The sequence below is a fragment of the Nicotiana tabacum genome, chromosome 3, assembly GCF_000715075.1.
Source record: "Nicotiana tabacum cultivar K326 chromosome 3, ASM71507v2, whole genome shotgun sequence".
Taxonomy (NCBI): Eukaryota; Viridiplantae; Streptophyta; class Magnoliopsida; order Solanales; family Solanaceae; genus Nicotiana; species Nicotiana tabacum.
The window spans coordinates 59,556,516-59,580,392 of NC_134082.1; the positions used below are offsets into that span (position 1 = coordinate 59,556,516).

The 23,877-nt window shown below is 37.0% G+C and overlaps 1 protein-coding gene across 7 annotated transcripts in view; it reads right to left on the reverse strand.

Annotated features, from left to right (window-relative positions):
• The window catches only part of LOC107817872 (uncharacterized), a 36,196-nt gene extending 18,672 nt beyond the window's left edge, over nucleotides 1-17,524 (reverse strand). Inside the window, exons 1-6 of one of the 7 annotated variants that reach the window (XR_012707564.1) lie at nucleotides 17,378-17,518; nucleotides 16,644-16,683; nucleotides 16,406-16,557; nucleotides 6,254-6,374; nucleotides 5,692-5,865; nucleotides 5,444-5,591 (exon numbers count right to left, since the gene is read on the reverse strand). Coding sequence is in view for 3 of the 7 variants with exons in the window: in XM_016643770.2 (XP_016499256.1) it covers nucleotides 5,110-5,177; nucleotides 5,444-5,591; nucleotides 5,692-5,856 (381 nt within the window). In the remaining 4 variants the exon portion in view is untranslated. Of the gene's footprint in view, nucleotides 1-4,182; nucleotides 4,258-4,883; nucleotides 5,178-5,443; nucleotides 5,592-5,691; nucleotides 5,866-6,253; nucleotides 6,375-6,637; nucleotides 6,714-16,405; nucleotides 16,684-17,377 lie in introns of those variants that run through there. The other 6 variants (XR_012707566.1, XR_012707567.1, XM_075249467.1 and 3 more) reach the window with 6 other exon arrangements.
• Between the last annotated feature and the right edge of the window lie 6,353 nt (nucleotides 17,525-23,877).

The following is a 23,877-nucleotide window of genomic DNA, read 5'->3' on the forward strand; positions in this document are numbered from 1 at the left end:
GACTTACATATGCACTACTCCATAAGTGTGAAACTATGGTGGGAGAAGGTGTAAAAAGGGGGACGGTGTAGACGTAAAATAGATGGAAAAAAATTGTATCGAAAGATCTACAAATTCGTAAAATCAATGCAGACTTAGCTAACAATAAGATACAATGGAAGAACAAAATACAATAGGTGATACATACTAATTGACTTGGTAGAGAAGTTTCATTATTGTAATAATAAAATTGTTAATATTATTATTATTATTACTATTATTATATTTAGGGAGGTTGGATACACAAGCTATTCTTAGAGAGGAAGTTTCAAGTATTTTGGGCCTATCCAGGTAATGGGAGATCGACAATGGTGTCACACATCATATTGGAGTAGTTGATGAAATGGATGCTCGTTTCCGGCATCTTATCAAAAAAAATGTGCCACAAAGACTTAAAAGATAAGTTTTACAACGTAATTGTTAAACCAACTATGTTGTACGGGCGGAGTGTTGGCCTGTCAAGGCATCGCATGTTCTGAAGATGAAAGTAGCAAAAATGAGGATGCTAAGATGGATGTGTGAACATACTAGGAGAGATACGATTAGGAATGAAGATATTGTCGACAAGTTAGGAGTGGTCTGTGTGATGGACAAGATGCGGAAAGTGAGGCTGAGATGGTTCGAGCATGTGAAGAGGAGATGCATAGATGCCCCAATGAGGTGTGAGAGATTGGCTATGACTGGTTCAAGAAAAGATAAAGGGCATGACACATTTTCAGTTTACCAAGGACATTGTGGAGGTCGAGGATTAGGGTAATAGGTTAGTTAATAGTTGAATGTATTTTGTTTTTATCATGTATTTTTTTTATATAGTACTATTATTATTCTCGTATTTTCTATTTTTAGATTTTTGTTACTACCTGTTGTTTCTTTTACTTTAGTTATATTATTTTATTGGTTGTTGTTTCTACTTCTCTTTCCGTATTTTTGTCATAACTACTTTGGTTATGCTTTCCTTGAGCCGGGGTCTATCGAAAACAATCTCTCTAGCTTCACAAGGTAGGGGTAAGGTCTGCATATATGTTACCCTCCCCAAACCCAGTGTTAGCGAAAGAGCTCGCTTCCTCGCTTTAAGCGAGAACCGATGCAAAGCGCCACAGTTCCCACTTCCCCATGTGAAGCGACTCAGATATAACAAAGCAACCGCTTCCCACTAAAAAGTGAGAAGCGACCAAGCATAGCGATGCAAAGAAAGCAACCGCTTCTTTGTTTTAATAGAAGACAGGTCCTATTTTATTAAAAACGAGTTTCGGTGTATTTAGGGTTTTCAGCAAGAGCATCTTCAACAGCGACTAGAGGCGACTAGGGTTCTTTTTCTTCTTAAGTCTTCAACAGCAACAGGTAGGTTTTGATTTTCCTCCTTTTTTTCTTTTTCTTTCACTGTTTCAACGTCCAAATAGCAGCGAAATGCTAGCCAATTTTTTTTTACCTTCGATTCTTTCTCAGAATTGATGTCAATCCTTGGGTTCTTCTTTCTCTGCCCAGTTTTTAACAGGGAATTATTGCCCTTCCTCTAATTTTTATATCTTTTATTCTTAGTTCTTATTTCTTTTCTTATGTGTTATGTAGTTGTCTATGTAGTATTTATTTCAATTTTTTTTTTAAGATTCCGCTTCACTTCAAAAAAGCGTGCGCTTCGCTTCTCTCTTTAAACGAAATGGGGGTTGTCGCTTTTTCTCGCTTCACGCTCTTCACAACACTGCCCAAACCCCATTTGCTGGAATACACTAGGTGCTATGGTGGACAAAACGGGAAGCAAAGCTGAGATAGTTCAGGTATATAAAGAGGAGATGCATAGATGGCCAGTGAGGAGGTGAGAGAGGTAGAGGACATATCTTCAACTTACCAAGGACATTGTGGAGATCGATGATTAGGATTGTAAGTTAGTAAGTAGTCGAACGTATTCTATTTTCAAACCTGTATATATAGTACTAGTGTTATTCTCGCATTTCCTATTCTTAAAGTTTTATTACTACTTATTGTTTATTTTGCTTCAATTATATTGTTTTTCTGGTGGTTGTTAATGCTTCTTTTTTCGAAATTGTCATATGAGTTGAGCCAAATGAAAAGAATGTGGATTCATTCATCGACCCTGTCCGCCTGCCACATCATCTCTTATTGGAGTAATGCTTTCACGTCGAACAAGAAAAGGAGTAAGGGGACGCACTTTCAAGACAAGTTAGAGGCCAAGTATTTATTTATTTATTTATGAAAGTGGGATATTATTAATAATTTCGTCTATGTACATTTGACTTTCAAAGTTTAATTGTAAAATATTAAAAAATGGGAGAGAAGATTATATATTCATTTAGTGACACAGCTTATGGTATATGAAACACTTTAGCGCTCAGATTACATTATCGCGATTTGAAATGTTTTCCAGGAAGTCATTGCTTAGGAACCAGATTTTGGGTCCAATACATATCAGCCGTGCTATTATCCTTAATTAATTATCTAAAGCAACCAGATTTTGGTCCTTGAAAACTTTTTAAGAGCAGCAATGGCGCCAGGTAGCTGTCTCTAGTGACCCTATTTAAAACATAAAAAATTATTTAAACTTATAGCCTGTTTTGGCAGACATCATATTGAATTTCCATTTTTAAACTACTAGTTATATACAATTGTGATACAAGTATGATACAATTACGTTTGACATATTGATATATCTGATACAATTTAAATACAATTATGATACATTTATCATACAATTCCTGAATATTTCTTCATTTTCAGTGTTGTCCGGTCTTCCAGCAAAAGAACGATGCAATTAATGATTTAATAATATAAAATTATCGGCAACAATGGAAAGAAAGGAGATGGAGATTCTGGGCGTAGATTAAGAAATTTTGTTGTAAAAAAAAGGAGAGAGAAGAGGAGAGGGGGAAAAAGGAAAGTATATAATTGAATCCTTTATTGAAGGCACTAATAATGGGACGAGCCTTTTAAGGAGCAATCTACACAATTTGTAAGAAAAACCTACATAGTTATTAAAATTACAAAATATAGAAAACATTAATAAATAAGTTTCTAATATAGTATAACTAGGTAAAAGTCCCTATAAATTTATACTCCTATAGAGTAATGGGAGATAAGTTCTGGTTTGACCCTCTCTTTTTTTTTTTTTTTGGCAAATAAAATGAGCATACTGAACTGGGCTTCACTATATTCCTTAATCATACTGAAAATATTTTAAATGTCATTTAAATGATTTACCTATCTATACCATATATCAAACCTTATTACCAAAAATGTTCATAATTTGTTATTTACCTGTGTAGTCCACACTTTTACTACAAATTATATACCAATCCAAAAATAGATAGATTTTGCCATAAAAACGCGCTAAAATGAAGGCACCAGATCTGCGTGTGATTCTGTCAACATTAAATTCGAATTGCTGCGTAATTCTCTCCTTCCTCAACGGAAAGAGATCTCTCTTCTGTCACTCAACTACAATTCTCAAAAAACGCAAGCTACTGAAGCTCTAGCAATCAAACGGAAAGGAGATTTCTGTTCTTCATCTTCATCTGTTCTTCCATATATTTTCCACCATTGATAGCCATTAAAAAGCTTGAAAGCTTTGAATTCAAATTTGGGTTTTCAAAAATCATTATTTGTTTGGATTGGGTGTTGTTGTAAATAATTCGGAATATATTTAGGAGTTTATATCTCAATTTTCAGGGGTTTTGGTGAAGATTAGACTTGGTTTTGACTGAATTTTAGATTGAAACTCCAAGAAGAAGAAGAAGACGTATTTCCAGAAATTGTAGATAAATTGTAGTTAAATTGTAGAATTGTAGATATATTGTAGATAAATTGTAGATAAATTGTAGATTGGGAAGACTAAAACTTCTACAAATCTGCTACAATTATGTCGAAATGCCAATTATGCTACAATTGAAATGAGAATTTGGATATTAAAATTCAATGTATCTATTATTTTTCTAATTTGACTACAATTTGACTACAAAATATCTTCTTCTTCTTCTTCCTATTCCTCCTCTTCTTCCTCCTTCCTTCTTCTTCCTTTTCTTCTTCTTCTTCTTCTTCCTTCCTCTTCCTCTTCCTCTTCCTCCTCCTCCTCCTCCTCCTCCTCCTCCTCCTCCTCCTCCCTCCTCCCTCCCTCCTCCTCCTCCTCCTCCTCCTCCTTCTGCTCCTCCTCCTCCTCCTCCTCCTTCTGCTCCTCCTACTTCTACTTCTTCCAGTAACCTTCAACCACTGCCCAAAAAAAAAAAAGAGGTCAAAGAATTTCGAACCCTCTGTCATTATTATTTCCAGTGAGAATTCAAGTGGTTCGATCAAAGAATTTAAAATTTTCTTGTGAATCTGAAAATATGATATTCTTCGACGGTGGTGGGCAGTTGGGGATGATCAACGAGAGGAAGCATAGGAGCATCGTGAGTTTTGTGTGTGTTGTGAACAGTTGAGATGAAAGGAAAAAGAAAGTGGGAAGATACAGTCCTATAATTATGCCTAATAAAAATGAACCCTTAATTATATCCCTAATTTGAATTATGGTATAGAAATGGTAATTTGGTATGCTTAAATGTAATAAACACAAACCTTAAACATTGAGGGTAATAAGTTTTGATATATGGTATAGATAGGTAAAAATCCCAATAAATGAACATAGCAAACTCTAAGAATCTCTCTTCCCTAAAAACTTTTGTGGTAACAAGTCAACATTTTGTTGTTTTATGAAATTATCCTTTTCTGCAGAAGTTAAACTAATATATCTATATGTTCATGGTTTAGTTACTATCTCCATTGCTTTATCTATTTACTAAGGCTAACACTCACCGATGACGAGAGCAATTAAAAGGAAAAAATAAGGTATATCTAAAAGACCGAAGATCCAAGCTAAATATACCAAACCAAAAAGAGAGTCATACCACAAAGAAAAAAACCTGAACCAAACCAAATTTATTTTGTGTGGATTGGATAAATTTTTCATAACGAAAATCTGAAAAACAAAATCAAAATAATACAAAATCAAATCGAAGAAGATCTAGTGGACGCCCCCAATGGAGAGTAGATTTATCTTGTCGGTATGACTATTAGGGACCAGAATCAAGCTTTTAGGAACTGCATTTTCCTTGCTAATAGCCATTTTTCATGTAGTAATTGGGAAGCGTCCCCTGTACTTTTCATGTAAAGGGAAAATATATTTACATACCAGTAGTATGACAGGTTCTCTAGAACAAGCAAAATAATGTATGGCCCGAAAGTTTTTGGCACCATATTGGTACTGTTGTAAATTAAATTACACAGAATATGTCAAAAAGTGGTGAGGATATGAATGTTCCTTTTTTTTTTCAGCTACCAGCTACTATAGTTTGATGGTGAACACGAGCATCAGGTAATCCTATTTGATTAAAGATAATAGACACAGAATGAAAAATACCTTTGATATTTCTCTGTAGATCCCCCTTCTTCTTTAGCGGAAAAACCAAGAATGCCCTTTCTCTCCCATCGTCGCCCCAAAATCTGCCATACCCCACAAGCCTCAAGACAGATTTGAATAGATTTTGTTTCCCCATTGAGAGCTCCCTCTGGTGATCAATTATTCATATTCAGAGGAATGTTTTCACTCAAAATTATTATAAAAGAATAAGAAAAAGTTCAAGATTTTTGACGAATAGAAACATTTACCTCAAAGTCAGTGGAGACCTTCAACAAATATTCGCCATCCAAGCCTAATGGATTTTGGCCGCTTTTACTGCTATACAGATAAAGATCACCGCTGCTTTTTGCAGAGTCTTGATGGTGAAAGACAATCATTGATGAAATTAGGATTATCCATAATCGCAGCACCATAATTGTGACCTGCATGAGCATCAAATATTTTTTTATTTTTTTTGAGAAAAGCATGAGCATCAAATTTATCATGCACAAAACTCACTAGGTGGAAAATCAAGCAGAACTAGTATTTCTCCAAAGTGATATTCATAATAGTAGCTTGCACTAAATAAAGATCTTTCACAAGAAAGAATTTGCAGAAAATCTACCCAAATAGTTGTTCAATTCGACACCAAAACTATGACTGAAATGTCCATCCATCTTATTCATGGTTTTGAGCTATAAACACGTCAGTTATTATAGCATCCAGCTAACAAATGAATACACATCTTTTGGCTCAAAATCCTTATGTTTCAACAGTAAAAACTAATTAACCACTAATACTATTGACAAAATACTATGTAAAATTACTCACACTGATACTCCAATGGTAGGATCAGTAGGGTATGCAAGCGCTCAAGATAAGCCCGTAAATTCAAATGCCTCCTCAAAGCTTCACATATAGTAGTGCAATACTGATTGTCCTCAACAGACCCCTGCCAACACATAACAAAAAACTGATTTCAATTTCTATAACATAAACAACAATAACAACAAACCCAGTGTAATCCCACAAGTGGGGTATGGAGAGGGTAGTGTGTAGGCAGCCTTACTCCCACATTGTGAAAGTAGAGAAGATGTTTTCAATCGACCCTTGGCTATTTCTATAAACATAAAAGGGGTTAAAATTTAAGAGTCTTCGACCGATTTAATTAAGATCTAGACTGGTCGATTTATCTTTGAGGTTAAAACTACTAACAAAACATTTCTCTATGACAATCGCCACTCCAAAAAGTTTAGCATCCAAATGAGATGGGCAGTGATCTTTTGGATACCTGGCATTGGCAAAAAAAAAAATACAATTGCTTAGAATTTAACCTTAGTTTGAAAAACATATAAAACATTCAGAAGAAACTTTTAACTCTTCTTTATAAGAGGATGCTTTTGAGAAAGAAAATTTACCACTTGCTTAACAAATGACCTTCATCACCTAAAAAATTACTTAAAATTTTGCATGCAGCTTTCATGTTTAGTTAGTAGTTTTAACCTCAAAGATAAATCGACCAGTCTAGATCTTAATTAAATCGGTCGAAGACTCTTAAATTTTAACCCCTTTTATGTTTATAGAAACAGCCAAGGGTCTATTGAAAACATCTTCTCTACCTTCACAAGGTGGGAGCAAGAGAAAGATTCTCTTCTAGAAGGCTGGGAGTAGTAGGATTAGTGGAGAACATGTATATTAAGAGGTTCTGTTTCCTCATCTGCGTGTGCATTGTCATGGGCTGCTTTCCAGACACGCCCCATGACCCCTTGGCCGCGTCCCATGGCGGCCTAGCAAGCCTCACAATGCCTACCGCCATGGTCGGCCCCGTGGTCTTGGTTGCGCCAAGCGACAAGCGCGCATGCGCCTCTGTCGCCCCACCGATGCCTCTCGCCAGTGCCCAAGGGCTGGCCAATGACAACAGCGCCGCGCGCCCTGACAATGCCGCGCGCGCAGATCCTGATGCCTCGCCAGCGCCCAGCTGCAGGCCCATTCCAGCAGCGCCTCGCGCACAGACCCTGATGCCAAGCACCAGCGCCCAGCCTCAAGCCAACACAGCAAGTGTCACGCGCGCCCACAGCAACGCGCGCGCAGACCCTGACCCGCAAGACAAAGTTGTTGTCATCGGACTTAGTTCTACCTTGTAATAAACTAAGTCCTTTTCATTGTAATTATAGGCTAGTTTACATCATTTTCATTCAGTGTGCTTCTACAGCTTTATTAGGACTAGTCATGTAATGTTGGTTTATTTTTTTACCAAACAATCAAACATTTTCAAGCAAGCAATTTTCTGGTGTCTCTCCCTCTCGACACCGCATCTTTTGTAATCAGCATTTCAGTCATCAATAAAATCATCATCATCATTCAAAACCCAATTCTCTCTCAGCTTCCGCAATTGCTCGTGACATTGGTTTTCACGCACGGCACTGACAATCTAGTCTAGCGTGCGGAGGGGACCTCATTGGCGGACAGCAACCGCACTGACATCGGTTGCTTAGCCTTAAGTTGTCTTTCCAAAGAACATCAGGAAGGTGTTGCGTAACAGTTGGTATCAGAGCCTAGGCTCGACATCGGACGAGGGAACACATTTGCCGTCATCACCATTTCTGACCATGGTGAATCATGGGGAGCGTCTAGCATCCCTAGAAGAGACGGTTGACCGATTACGACCCATCACGGATACGGTGCCTGATCAAAACAACAACCTAGTGCAAAGGTTGGACGACCTGGACCGCCGAATGCGGCAGGCAGAAAATGACATTGCAAACATCAGTCGTGACTCTGACGATGACCGACAAACGGCAGCCATCGAAACTGCCAATATTCATGGCAAATTTGAGGACCTCCAACAGGAGCGTGCCGACAATTTAGCCCATCGGCAACAAGAGGCAGACAGACTAACTGCCATGCAGCAAAGCATAAACGACTTGACAGGCAAGCTCAATGTTGTTAATGCTGCCCTACAGAGCCTACTTCGAGGAGGCGACAACCACATCAGGGGTGCAGCAAACCTCACCCCCATTACACAAAAGCTTAAGATACCGGAGCCAAAGCCATACGATGGATCCCGGGATGCTAAAGAAGTGGAAAACTTCATCTTCGACATCGAACAATACTTCGATGCCGTGGGCCATTTGGAAGAATCCAAAAAGGTAGCGACTGCTGCCATGTATCTTTAGGGCGATGCCAAACTTTGGTGGCGGGTCAAATACGAAGCCATCAAGGCCGGTAAAGATACTCTCCAGACATGGGATGAATTGAAGGTAGCCATACGCCTGCAGTTCTTCCCCGAAAATGTGGAATACAATGCAAGGAGAAAGTTACGGGAACTTCGCCACACCAAATCAGTGCGGGAGTACGTGCGCGAATTCTCCGCACTCATGCTAAACATACGCGACATGGGGGACAAAGACAAACTCTTCGCATTCATAGAAGGTTTGAAACCTCATGCCCGTATGGAACTACAGAGACAACGGGTAAACACCCATTCAAGCTGCAGAATGCCTTGGCGATTATCATTTGGGAACTCAGAATGACAGGCCCCAGCCGTCTGTCTGAGGGGGATTCAACGGGAACCATCCCAGCAATGGTGGCCCAAGCAAAAGTGGGGGAGATCGGAGTGCATCCAAAACTAAGACTCCTCCCTCCAGCAGCAACAGTGTTGCATCCATCAACAACAATCAGGGGAGAGAGAAAGCCTCCCTCAGAATGCCGTCATTGCGGCGGGGCACATTGGAACAATGAATGCCCAAACATAAAGGTCAATGCTCATCAGACTGTCGAGGATGAGTCAGACGCATCAGACCCATCAGAAGAAGACCAGGTAGGCGCCTTCAATGCAATTGTTGGCTCTATCCCGCATGCCTTAGCGGGGACCAGTGCATGTCCTCCTAAGAAAATCTCAGTCTCAATCACCAAGAAAGGGAAGGAAAAGATGGACGAAAGACCTCCTAAGCAAGCGAGGACCCTAATGTTCGTCGAATTGAAAGTGAACGGCAAGCCCCTTCACGCATTGATAAACACGGGTGCCACCCACAACTACTTGTTGTGCAAAAGAGCAAAGGCCGCGTCAAGGCTATCAACTCACCACCCCAGATATTGGGTGGAACAGCTACAAATGTCCCAGTGAAACTTGGCCCATACAAAGGAAGCATCGACATGCGCATCGCAATCATAGATGACTTCGACATCATAGTGGGTTTGGAGTTCATGAGGCAAACCAACACCATACCGGTACCATATGCCAACATGCTCCTGATGATGGGAGGAAATGGGGCCAAGCCCTGCACCATACCATGCTTTCCCATAAAGATGGCCGCTAAAAACATCTCAGCCATGCAGTTGGAGAAGGTAGTCAACAGACATGAACCCCTGGTTCCGGCTACCCTTCGCAGCAACAATCAGCCATCATTGTCATCATCCTCAAAAGACTGGTGACGCTCCTCAGCGTGTGAAGACTTGTCAGCCATGCCACAAGGACAAGTCGGATCACTCATCACAAACGGGACTCTCGCATCCATTACATGTCCCACAGAGACCATGGGAAAGTGTTTCCCTCAGATTCATCACGGGATTGCCCCAAGTCGGTAATCTTGCATCCATCATGGTTGTCATAGATCAATTTTCAAACTATGCAACCTTCATAGCAGCCCCGCAAAATGCATCAGCAGAAGATACAGCTCGACTCTTCTTCTCGCACATTGTCAAACATTGGGGCCTGCCCAAAGACATTATTAGTAGGCGCGACTCACGCTTCACTAGCAACTTTTGGACCCATCTCTTCAGGTGCTTTGGGTCAACATTGAGTCACAACTCAGACATCCATCCACCATCGGATGGCCAAACAGACCGGTTCGATGACATGCTGGAGGAATATCTCCGCAACTTTGCAACCGGATCACAGAAGCATTGGGTGAAGCTCCTGGATGCTGCTCAATTGTGTTTCAATTCTCAAAAGAGCCATCATACAAACAAAAGCCCTTTTGAAATTGTTACCGGACAGCAACCGCTTCTCCCGCAAACGGTGAATGCATCAACCATGCCGAAATCTCCTCGAGCTGCCAACTTCTCGAGCGAATGGGAGCGCAACATGGGGATAGTGCAAAGCTATCTCGTCAAAGCCCAAGAGCGGGCAAAAAGATTCACCGAACAAAATCTTTGTTTTGCCCAACATCAAACAGGGGACAAAGTAATGTTATGCATCCCAAAGCGGTACTTGTTTGCAAAGAGGACCCATGACCCTCGCCTGCAACAAAAATATATCGGGCCCCTGCCCATTGAAAAACGCATTGGAAAGTCCACATACCAGGTGAAAACTTCATCCTGGTGGAAGATCCATCCAGTCTTCCATGTCAGCCGCATGAAATCATTGCGTCGCTACAACAGCAAGCTCACAGAACAGAGGGGCGCAGACCTCCCATCCAACAACCACCAGAAGCATCATCATCATAATCATCATAAGGCTCCGAGGACGGCGCCGACTCAGGTGGGGGAGAATGTCATGGGCTGCTTTCCAGACACGCCCCATGACCCCTTGGTCACACCCCATGGCGGCCTAGCAAGCCTCACAATGCCTAGCGCCATGGTCGGCTCCGTGGTCTTGGATGCGCCAAGCGACAAGCGCGCATGCGGCTCTGTCGCCCCACCGATGCCTCTTGCCAGCGCCCAAGGGCTGGCCAATGACAACAGCGTCGCGCGCCCTGACAATGCCGCGCGCGCAGATCCTGATGCCTCGCCAGCGCCCAGCTGCAGGCCCATTCCAGCAGCGCCTCGCGCACAAACCCTGATGCCAAGCACCAGCGCCCAGCCTCAGGCCAACACAACAAGTGTCGCACGCGCCCACAGCAACGCGCGCGCAGACCCTGACCCGCAAGACAAAGTTGCCGCCATCGGACTTAGTTCTACCTTGTAATAAACTAAGTCCTTTTCATTGTAATTATAGGCTAGTTTACATCATTTTCATTCAGTGTGCTTCTACAGCTTTATTAGGACCCCTTTGTATAACATCGAGTGAAAAGGATATGGATATGATCTTCTCTTCATTCGGTTGCAAGTATTTGAGTCCCCATATACTTGCATTCTCAACATCTTTAATCAACTTCTCAATCTTTCCCACACAAGTAAGAGGGGGGTGCCCAATACATATTCTACGTTGTACAATGTGGGTCTCAGCTCCTCAATTGATCGAAATGTCTTATCTCCAAAGTATACACAAATTTCTTGATCTGATGGAAAAAAAATAGTACTAATTAAAAATGAACATACAAACATGCACACGCAGATGAGGAAACAGAACCTCTTAATATACATGTTCTCCACTAATCCTACTACTCCCAGCCTTCTAGAAGTGAATCTTTCTCTTGCTATATGGTTATGTAGTTCATATATTTTATTTCCTATCCTTGTAATCGAATGCTAAAAGGACATCAACTAATAAGAAAAGTATTCTTGTTCTTACCTATTATTGAGATGGAAAAGGTGAAAAAACAATCAACTTGAAAATATTAACAAACACCCGACAAGAATAGAATTCAAACAAAAATAGATCTACTTCAATAATAAAGGGAAGTATTAAAGAAATGTTACAAAGGTAACTCAAAAAAGTCACAAAATTAAGATATCCTTCCTTTTTTGCACTCCTAATATTCCATGCTGGAAAAATTTGTTACTACGATTAAGTTTAAAAAATTACCTTGTTTTCATTATTTGACCTTTTTAATTAATACAAACTTCATCGTTTTCTTGTTGACACAAGTAACGCATTAAGTCTCCTTTCCAAGTTTACAAATATTATTTCAGTTTACAGTTAATTTTGAGTACTTCAGCACATTCCTTTTTATTTAAACAAACACACAAAAATTGAAGTATTTCATAGATATGATAATACACATAATAACCATCTTAATATCCCTTTTCCTTTTTTGTATTGCAATCATCATTAATTTAGGAGATGCACAAATACGTCTACAAGTTGCTCATCTGTGATTCTTCCAACTATTTCTCAACTTGGTGTCAGGGTTGACTACCTTTAATTGATTATATTTTCCTTGCTCAGGAACGTCATTAAATTTTGAATTAGATTAGCAAGAATCTTAATAATCTTCATATCGCAATCTGATATCAATTAGAGGAGGTCAAATAAATGAAATCACTCCCCTTTAGAAGATGAGTTGATAAACGACAAAGTTGTGTAAGTTCTAATTTATCAAACAAATGGGTCAAAATCCCACAACAATGGATGGAGCATTAAGACAAAAAGCAGAGATTGATTCTTTAATTAAAGCAAGTTAAATGCTTCTTGGCTAAATTGAAATTGACATAGCATCAGAGGACACTAACAATATAGAAAGCTTATGGAAGATTTTATGTTGGATAAAAAAGTAATTATGATTAATTTGTTAAAAATTTAGATAAATTGATATTTTGGGTTTTGAAGTAAACTAGCCTTTTACTCATATTTTGCTTTTTCAACCCAGTTTTGAAAACGCTTTTTTTGAGCCGATGGTCTATCGAAAAAATCCTCGCTAGGTAGGGATAAGGTCTGCGTACACCCCAGACCCTTCTAAGACCCCACTTATGGGATTCACTGGGTATGATGTTGTTGCAGTTGGATTTTGAAGTAACGAATTTATCACGTTAACTTTCCTAAATTTATTTCCTATATAGTGACATTAAGAAAGTAGTAAATCAATATGCTTCCAAGTTCCCAAGTTTCAAACATGCTCGAGATCGTTAGGAAAGTTTATATTTTAAAGTCTTTGACCTTTTCTATTTCGTTAGAATTATTTTAATCTCTTAAACTCAATTAGAAAGCAATTTGTTAAAAATATATGGAACCACATACAAAACAAATTAATTTAAAAGTCTCCTGTGTAATTATGAACTTGACAGACCTGCTCATCCTACTTTTATACTTTAAATTTCCTGGAATTTATGATCTTTTTAATTAATTAAAGATAAATTTTCATGTATGATGATTTTAAAAATTCAGTAAATCTGATCTTTCCAAGTTAGAAAAGTTTTAAAATTCAAGTTTTTGTCTATTTATATTTATTTCTTATAGAATTAAATTAATCATTTGTATATTAAATTAGATAACGATAAATTATTACCCATCTGTCCCATTTTATATGTCCTCGTTTAATTGGGCGTGGAATTTTGAGAAAGAAAGAAAACTTTTAAATTGTAATCTAAAAGAATATACAGACTTTGTGTGACTACAAAACTCATGAAGAGTAAAGTGAGCATTTTAAAGATAAATTATATTTAAATATAAAAAGCTATCATTCTCATAGGGACAGACTAAAAAAAATTATACCACATAAATTAGGCGGCGGGAACATAAATATGCGAAATATACTACATAATACAACGGTAATTATCTCCGGTTTAATTATAAATTTGACATTCCTAATCATTTAATGTTTAATGTTGAAAACTAGAAATGCCCACTTTGACATTTATGTTTTACTAGGATCTCTAACATGCACAATACCAAATAGTTAATATCACCCAACCAATCACCGAAAACTAATGCATTACTATTACGTTGTCCATAAACTTTCATGATTTTTCTATAAAGTGATAAAATTTTGTTAATAAAGAGCATCAAAACACCTATATACAAGAAGTACGCTAAAAGTAAAAACCTTACAAAAATATAATTGTTCCCTACAAACAACACTCTCTTCTATATAAATAGGAACATCGTGGGTGCACCAAAAGGAAGTAAGTGATAAGAGGTTACTCCTCATGTGTACTAAATCTTTCTCTATTCCATCAAATGTTCTCAGGTTCTTTGCGTTTTGACCCCCTAAAGTATGTGGTCTTTCGAAATTTGCACCATATCCTATGTTTCTTAACAATTTGTATCCTAATCTACTTATTTCTATGCAAAACTCTTTAAAAACTATATTTTTGATTAATTTGAGGCAGAATAGGAAAATTACAATTAAAAATGATGTAAATTTTAAAAAAGCTCAAATCTATAGAGCTACCCTTCATCTTCCTCACTTTACGAAATCATAGCTTATACCAGTGCCAAAACTAGATGTAAAGAGAAACTAGAAGACAGTACTCACTACTTGTAAAAGAGACCTCATATATGCATCACATTCATCACAAACAAAAGCATATATATACCAAGTCTGACACCATAAAGAAATGGTGACAATGGTAATGATTAAAAGCCTAAAACTGAATGGAGATTATTTCACTGTGTAAGCAGTAACAGACATATACGTGCTCAAGATGGTTGGTATAGACAAGAAGCGTGAAGAGAAAGAAAAGAAAAGGAACCCTACTTGAGGCCTAGTGTAATAACACTTCAGCTTTGTCAGGAAAGCCGGGGAGGGTGTCAAGTAACTATCACCAAACATATAGATATGCAAAATCATTTAATACCATCCAAATAAACAAGAAGACAGGTAAGGCTGAACCTGATCAAAGTGGATAAGAAAAATAAATAGGAATAGGCATTCCGTATTCGGATATCTTGAAATGCAGCATAAGCCATAAGGTAGCAGAGTAGCATCTGTTTGTGTTAATATCATTTCTTGTCTTTCGGGGGAGAGGGGAAACATTGCCCTTGGAGATCAAAAAGTCCTGTGCAACAACTTAGTAGCCAGAATGCTACAAATTCGATCTCCAATCTCCGCTGCCAACTGATCAATCGACCAATCAACTACTTTGCAATCCTAAACTAGTCGGAATCCACTATACAAATCCTATGTATCCATTTTGCTCTTCTCCAAAATCAATATCCGTCATAGTTGGACTATTTTTACTTTAGCTATCAATCTAAGGCGACCTTCCTCCTTTAAAAAGGTCTAAGAGAGTAAGAGTAGCTCTGATTTGTGGAACTCAAATAGGCAGAGCTTCCCTCATTAGCTCTATTTTGGGAAAACAAAAAAGAACAGAAGCGATCTGGAAAATATCAGACATCCAAACTAGTTGTTTGCTTTTGTAATTTGAATATGATGTTCTGAAAATGGGAATAGATTGCCCGCTTTTTTTCTTTATCATAATAGTACAAACAACTTTATATTTTTATATTTTTTGTCACTTAATTTTCTATGGTTAAACAAAAAAAACTTATGAAAAAAACAAATAACGCGTATTGTACATCTAGGAAAAATGACTCTGACGAACTTCCACGAATGTCCCTTTGAGGTATAACTAGGCTAAAAGGCTTAAAAATTTATAAACTGTTAAAACACTAGATAAGAATTACTCCAATGCTTTAAAACATCTAAACTTCAACTTAAGTTTAACGAGTTAGTCCTAGAAAGAAGACAAGTGATTCACCTAGAAATTAACCCGTCAAAATGAGAACAAGAAAAAAAGAAAATATTGTTTCAGTAGTAAAAGTTTCAAGTGAGAAGTTCATTACCGGTAAAACAAAAATAGCAGTAGGAAGAAAAGGTAACAATATCCAGAAAAAGAAAAAAGGAAGAGCCAGGAGAGAGTGGGTAAGGTAGGGTAAGCAAAATCATGTAGACTGAAGCTACCTCTATGAAGAATAGGATATACAGTTGATTCTTAACCAAGCATGGAGAAAATAAAATAAGTTTAATATTTAACGATGTTTTTCTCTCAAGCCTTCATGGTGAAATTCATCAGGCATATTATGTGCATGATCTGTATATACCATTATGGAAAAAAGGAACATCTTTGGTTCATGTTACTTATGTAATTCGTTGGGAATTTGTTGACCACAATTATATATAGTTGATGTAGGATAAGAGTTTTATTTTTTTAACAATTTCTACCCATTAAAGTCTAGACATCATGCTCTTTCAAGGCCCACGGAGTATCGCATATCCAAGTCTTCTCCAAAAAGATTGACTCGGATAATTAATATAGCTGAATGTAAGCAAGCGCAACTTCAACTACGACAAATGCAAACAAGTGTACACAAACTGCATGTTTTATGTCATGGGCAAGTATATACAATAAACTAAGATAATAAATTGGGATAAATATTACCGTTGGTAACCTTCTCCAAGACCAATTGGAGCTCAGAAAAACGGAGCAACTTATAAAACTGCAGGTATCCCACCAAAGCCAACGATTGGGAATCAATAGTGGGGAGATCTGATCCGTGCTGATTGACACTCAATATTCTAACGTTTGGTGTACTGCACGGTAAAGGCTAGTTTCATAAAGTTGTGGAATGAGAAGTACAAAGAAATGTGTTTTTCAATAAGTAAAAATCTACATGTACTTGGAAAACTCTGCCTCCATTCTTGCTATGCAGCTTTTTCCTACATGCATGAAATATAATCACTTATGTTCAAACTATGAATATTAAAAGGCAAAAAAACAAAAAAAAGATATCAGATTGACGACAGGAGAAAGAGAAGATAGGTGCGGAATTGGGATATAACAGGAGCGATTGTTAAAATTTGGAAATGGAACTTTAAGTAAAGTGGAGTATTTAACCACCGAAGCTAAACTAAGCCCAGCAATTCTGCACTAGCATGTTCTTCACGTCGTCTTTTATTCAGTTCAACTTCCCCAGACTTAATCAGTGGATAATATATTCGTTTTTCATTTCACACACACCGGCACACATACTTTTTTTTAATTTTCACATGCATGTGTATGTATATGATTTCCACTTTCAAGCATTTTGTAATGTAGTTTCCAATCACTATGTGCATCTATAAGTTGGTATTTTAAATGATTTCCCCCAATTTATGGAAGCTGCCTATGAATATACTGAGTATCTGTTTAAGTGAAACTCAATCCATTTTGTCATAAAAGTATGCAAGCAACAAAATTTAATAAATACTTTAAGTCACAAAAGAGACAGAGTCAGTCGATAAGCATCTCCTCTTAGATAAAAAAGAGTTTTGTCACGAAAGTCAGTTGATTACTGCATCATGATAAGAAATAGAGCTCTTCCCGCGAGATAAGGAGATTCAGAAACACAAATACTCAGGGAAGGTGACTTACGACCGACGGCGACCGGCAGTTGCGTGGCAGCGGGGCAGGACCAGTGGGGATCCAAAGGCGCAAGTTTGTAGGGATTAGGGTATCTAGCCAAAAGTTATGCGAGCCAGTTTTTTATTAGTCCAACTTAAACGACGTCGATTTGCTAGAGTAAGCCGTACAGTAATTTCTTATTTAAGTATCGAGCCAACGCTGGGCCTCTTCTGCTGGGCTATGGTTTGTCTTTGTGACGTGGAAAGAGATTTTTTTCTCCTATATACCATATATATATATATATAAGAAGGGATTTTTTCCTATCTATACCATATATGAAACCTTATTACTAAAAATGTGCATATTTTCATTATTACCCGCCATGTTTATATTTTTCCTACAAAATTTATACCATTCATTAAATACCCAATATTAAGAGCTGATTCCTTCCAAATTAGGCGCCTACAAATATGGGATAAATATTTGAATAGCTTATTCCTTCCAAATTAGGCGCCTAAAAATTTTGGACTAAATATTTTTTCATATTTACATCAGATTTATTTCCTCCTTTTTTCTGCAGGCTTCTCTTTCCTCATTTTTCACGTATTTCTGTTTCTCTAAGTATATACCAGTCTTTCTTTTCTAAAGCTCAGGATCTTTTTGATTTGGTTCTCCTCTTTTTTCTTTTAGGAATGGCTGAGCATATTTAAATATGCAAGGCTTTGTTTTCGTCAACTATTCGAAGGGAGGAGCTCTTGTTCTTGACGGGAGTGAGCTGATGCGCTTGGGTCAACAAATTTTCTACAAAAAGTCTACAAATAAACTACAAATCAGTTTAAGTATGTATAAAGCAATATTGTTTTAATGGTATCTACAAATTACTATATTTATACTACAATTAAACTGCAATCTATATTGGAAAAAAATGTTGACTACAAAATTTTCTCCTAATCTACAAATTTTCTACAAAAAATCTACAAAGAAACTACAAATCAGTTTACGTATGTATAAAGCAGTATTGTTTTGAAGGGTATCTACAAAATTACTACAGTTATATTACAATTACACTACAATCTATGATGAAAAAAAATATTGACTACAAAAATTTCTCTTTATCTACAACAAATAAACTACAAATCAGTTTAAGTATTGTATAAAGTTGTATTGTTTTTAAGGGTATCTACAAAATTACTACATTTATACTACAATTAAACTACAATCTTATGTGGAAAAAAAATGTTGACAACAAAATTTGCTCTTCATCTACAAAATTTCTACAAAAAACTACAAATAAACTACAATTGCACCCACACTGTCACACTTATATTGAGTCAGATGTTTGTTAACCTAAGTTTTTTCTGGTTTGGTCAAGAACTTGTGTGTCAATGCCGGATAAGTGTGACACTTGAAGAATCTCTACCTTTAAAGAACCTCTAAATTGCCTAAAAAGACAATTTATTTAATATTAAAATAATATAGACAAAATGGAGCCGAGGTTACAGAAGATTCATATGGCTACCCCACAAATTTACAATTGAGAATTGTTGAGTTGATTGATCGATTGAGGAAGTCTTTTGTGTCATACATCTACTCTCGATTTCGTAGTTGTTAAAATTCAGAACAATATCTGACAATTACCAGAAATTACAATAACCGAAACAATGGGTTTCATATTGAATCTCTTTGGCTAAAAATCTGATTATACTCAATGGGTCTCATCTCTGTATTTTTTGAGAAGAAGAAGGAATGGAGAAGAGAAAGAAATGGGAGGGGGAAAACGACGCTGGTCAGATCTTAGGAATTAAGGGGGGAGAGAAACGTGGGATATATGGATACCTTTAATTAAGGAGTAAAAATTGCCCATTAATTAGACTCTTAATTAAGTATGGTATAAGATTGGTAATTTGGTATACGGGTTTGTAATTAAATCAAACTTTAAACATTGAGGGTAATAAGGTTTCCTATGTGATATAGGAAGGTAAAAATCCCATGTGGAAATTGAGAAAAATTTATAGGATAATCTACGCGGTATGCCCATTGAAAACATCAGTTAACATTATATACTATTAAAATATTTATTTTACTCTGTATACCTACTTTGTAAAATTATTTTACTATGTATACCTACTGTATTCTAAAATATAATACTGTATATTCCAAATTAGAATATTGTGATATATTTAATTTGGATATTGTATTCCAAATTAGAATATTATAGCATGTTTAGTTTGAATATTGTATTCTAAATTAAAAATTATTGTATATTTGCATTGGATAATGTCCAAATTAAAACGTTGCAGTATATTTGGTTTGGATACTGTATTCCAAATTAGAATACTATAGTATGTTTTGTTAGAAGTATATTTGGTTTGGATATTGTTGTATGTTTTGTTAGAATATTATGGTATGTTTAGTTTGGATATTGTATTCTTCATTAGAATATTATGGTAAGCTAGGTTTGGATTTTTCAAATTAGAATATTGTGGTATCTTTAGTTTGAAAAATATATTCCAAATTAAAACATTATGGTCTGGTTTATTAGAATATTGTATTCCAAATTAGAATATATGGTAAGTTAGGTTTGGATTGTATTCCAAAGTAGAATATCGTGATATTTTTAGAATATATGGAGGTATAGCATGTAATATTTATGGGATATTTGATGTAATTTCAAAACTTAGGTATATCGTGAAAGTGAGTTTTACAAATGGGTATATCATGTAACTTCCACAAATTTATAAATGGCCAGTTTTACGCCTGGTCAATCAAATTTAGCCACATAATCAAAGGTCAACGATATTTAGCCGCGAAGTTAGCAGGGTAACAATTTGTTGACTAAAATACCCCTACTCTGTTTATTAAATTTACGCGACTTGACCTCATATTCTTCTTTAGCACAATCTTCCAGCGTCAATCTGCAAATCGAAGTAAATTCTCTCAATTATTTGTCTGATTATTTGAATTTAACTAGTTTGAATTTCTTCTATGATCACAGATTTAATTGTAATACCCTACAATTCTTCTCTTTGTAATTCAAACCAGAAAATTCAAAGTATCAGTAAAAAAATTTGATTCTTCGAATTTTCTGGTTTGTTTTTTATGCTTTAATCTGTGTTATTGTCTAATTTTCTCAATGCATTAATATGTGCTTAATTGTATTATATATCTTCTTTTCTGTAATTTAGATCGTAACTAACAAAATCTACATTGTTCAAAACCACAAAAAATAATATAAAATCCCGCAGAACATAACGCCAGTATAATTTGCTGAACCTTTCTAAATTAATATCTAAAGCTGAGATACTTCCAGCTTATTATACTGGAAATATCTCATAAAATGTTTTTACAGTACTTGATTCCAAAAATTGACAAAACACAAGTATAATACGCCGGATCTTTTTGTATTAATATGCAAAACTCAAAAAAACTCCAATGTATTATACTGGAAGTATCTTTCATTCAAAATACTATAAAAAAATTACTAAAAATGGTATAAAAAAACAGTATAAATACTGCACTTTTCTTAATTTAATATGTAAAAGTCAGATATTTCCATTAGATAATATTGGAAATATCTGTGATTCAAACCAGTAGATTATATTGTGAATAAAATGCTAAACATTTATATCGTGCAGAATATAAATCGTGCAGAACATAATTGTAACGACCCGAGTGGTTGTTTTGAGATTTTGCACTTTGCTCGCCAGTTCTTAGGCATGACTAGCCCCGTGTGATATATTATGACTTATTTAAATCGTCAGTTTTGGTTTTCAGGATGATCAGAATGAATTTGAAAAAACAGTTCTTAGTTTGAAGCTTAAAAATTTGAAAGGTTTGACCAAGTTTTGACTTGTTAGCATATGATCTCGAATTAGAATTTTTATGATTTGGTTAGCTCCGTTATGTGATTTGGGACTTAGGAGCATGATCGGAATGTGTTTTGGAGGTCCGGAGTAGATTTAGGCTTGAATTGGCGAAATTGAAATTTTGGCATTTTCCGGTTGATAGGTGAGATTTTGATATATGGGTCGGAATGGAATTCCGGAAATTGGAGTAAGTTCGTTGTTATATTTGTGACGTGTGTGCAAAATTTCAGGTCATTCGGACAAGATTTGATAGACTTTTTGATCGAATTCGGAATTCAAAAATTTTGGAATTCTTAGGCTTGAATCCGAGAGTGATTCGATGTTTTGATGTTATTTTGAGCGTTCCGAAGGGTGGAACAAGTTTGAATGATGTTTTAGGATTGGTTGGCATGTTTGGTTGAGGTCATGGGGGCCTCGGGTGAGTTTTGGGGTGGTTCCGGACCATTTCTAAGCTATTTTTAGTTGCTGGTTTTTAGCTACAGTAGTGTTCTACGCGATCGCGGGGAATTGGACACGATCGCGATGAGTAAAATGCGAAAAAAATGTCAGTGCTTCGCGATCGCGGATGAACCTTCGCAATCGCATAGAGTAAATATTCTGCTGCATTGATCCAACTTTGGAAGCTTATATCTCACAATCTATAAGGAATTTGGAGATGATCCGAAAATGAAAGTTGTATCTCTTTGTGTATAGTTTTCAGAAATGTAAATTAATTAGAATTTTAAGTTGTGTAAAATAAGTTATGGTGGTTACACTATAGGCTATCCGAGAAGGGTTTAGGAATCTCTAATGCACAGGGCTGACTTTGGAAGCTTATATCTCGCAATATATAAAGAGTCAGGAAATGAGCAACATATGAAATTATAGCTCTTGTTGTCTAGTTTTCAGAACATCAAATCATTTGTCATTTGGAGTTGTGTGAAAAAGTTATGACCATTACACTGGAGGCTGTCCGGAAGAGCTGGGAACTTGTTCTTCGCGATCGCGAAGCGTTGTCCGCGATCGCGAAGGGCAAATTTTGGGCTGAGAAAAGTTGTGCTTCGTGATCACAAAGCATTTTCCGCGATCACGAAGAGTATATACTTGGGCAGAATGTTTTAAAGACCTGTTCCGTGACTTTGAACCCTTTTCACACCATTTTTGAACGGGAAAAGAGCTTGGAGGCGATTTTGAAGAAAGGAAATCATTGTTCTTCATTGAGGTAAGGATTTTGGACCCTAAAACTTGATTAGTTGTGATTAAGGTACGAAAATATCAGTGTAAATTCATGAAAATCAGTAGAAAAAGGTGGAGTTAAGGCTTGAGATTATGAGACCTTCTAGGAATGATTTGAGGGGTCAAACGAACTCCGATTTTTGAGTTCTTTATATGTACGGACTCGTGAGATGATGAAGAACATTTTGGTATAAAGTTTTTCCAGTTCCGGGACATGGTACCGGGTCCGGGTTTGAGCAATTTCGAGATTTTTTTATGTAAATTGGATGTTTTCGAGTGGGTTTCGTTTCCTTAGCATATTTTAATGATCATGCACTGATTGTAGCTAGATTTGGAGTATCCGGAGGTCGATTCGCATGGGTGAGGCATCGCTGGCTAGATTTTTGACCGGATCAAGGTAAGTAATGATTGTAAATACTGTCCTGAGGGTTTAAAACCCCGGATTACACATCGTTGTATTATTTTAAGGTGACACACACGTTAGATGACGAGCGTGGAGTTGTGCGCTGTTGGAGATTGTGACTTGGTCCGTCCCGTACGACTGTTATGTCGCATATTTGATTTAAAACCTTATGATATTCCATGTTCTAGAGATTGATATTATATTTTGGGTTGTATGCCATGTCTAGGGCCTTGTGCCGACCTGTTGAGACCCTTAGGAGCATTTTTACTACTTTTCCTCACTCTATTTGTTTTGAAAGCATATCCTCAGTCATGTTTTTACCTATTATCGTTTAAATCTAGTTTTTATCACTTTACATCTTAAAAATATGAAAAACTTTTTGGGCTGAGTCCCCTGATTTACTGATGGCCCGAGTGATTGTGAGATTGATGACTGAGATAGACCGAAGGTCTGATTGTAAGGTTGATGACTGAGATAGACTGAGAGTCTGATTATGAGGTTAATGAGTGAGAGAGGTCGAGGGCCTGGTTGTGAGGATTATATATTTATGGATCGAGCTGCACGCCGCAACGATATGTTGGATCGGGCTGCACGCCGCAACGATATAGCGATTGGGCTGTAGGAGCCCCTCCGGAGTCCGCACACCCCCAGTGAGTGCAGTCGACTATATATATGGATCGGGCTGCACGCCGCAGTGGTTAATATATGGTACCTATTGAGTGTGAGTGCTGATTGGTAAGAGTTGAGTCATGAGTGACTGAGAGGCTTGCCCGAGGGGCTATAGATATACATGTACATGAGTGATGCTTTACCTGAGGGGCATGTTTATGAACTTACTATTTTTTTTACTCCTCCTTAAAGTGAGTTTCTATTGAATACGTTGATTTAATTACTACTTTCACTCATCTTTAGACCGAACCTCTATTGGAAATATTGAACAAATGTTTTAAATAATTTCTCATTTGAACTGAAGTTTTTAAGTTATGAATATGGTTGTGAATTTCCGTTATGCTGAGGGGCTATATACGAACTAAGTTTTTTGCCTG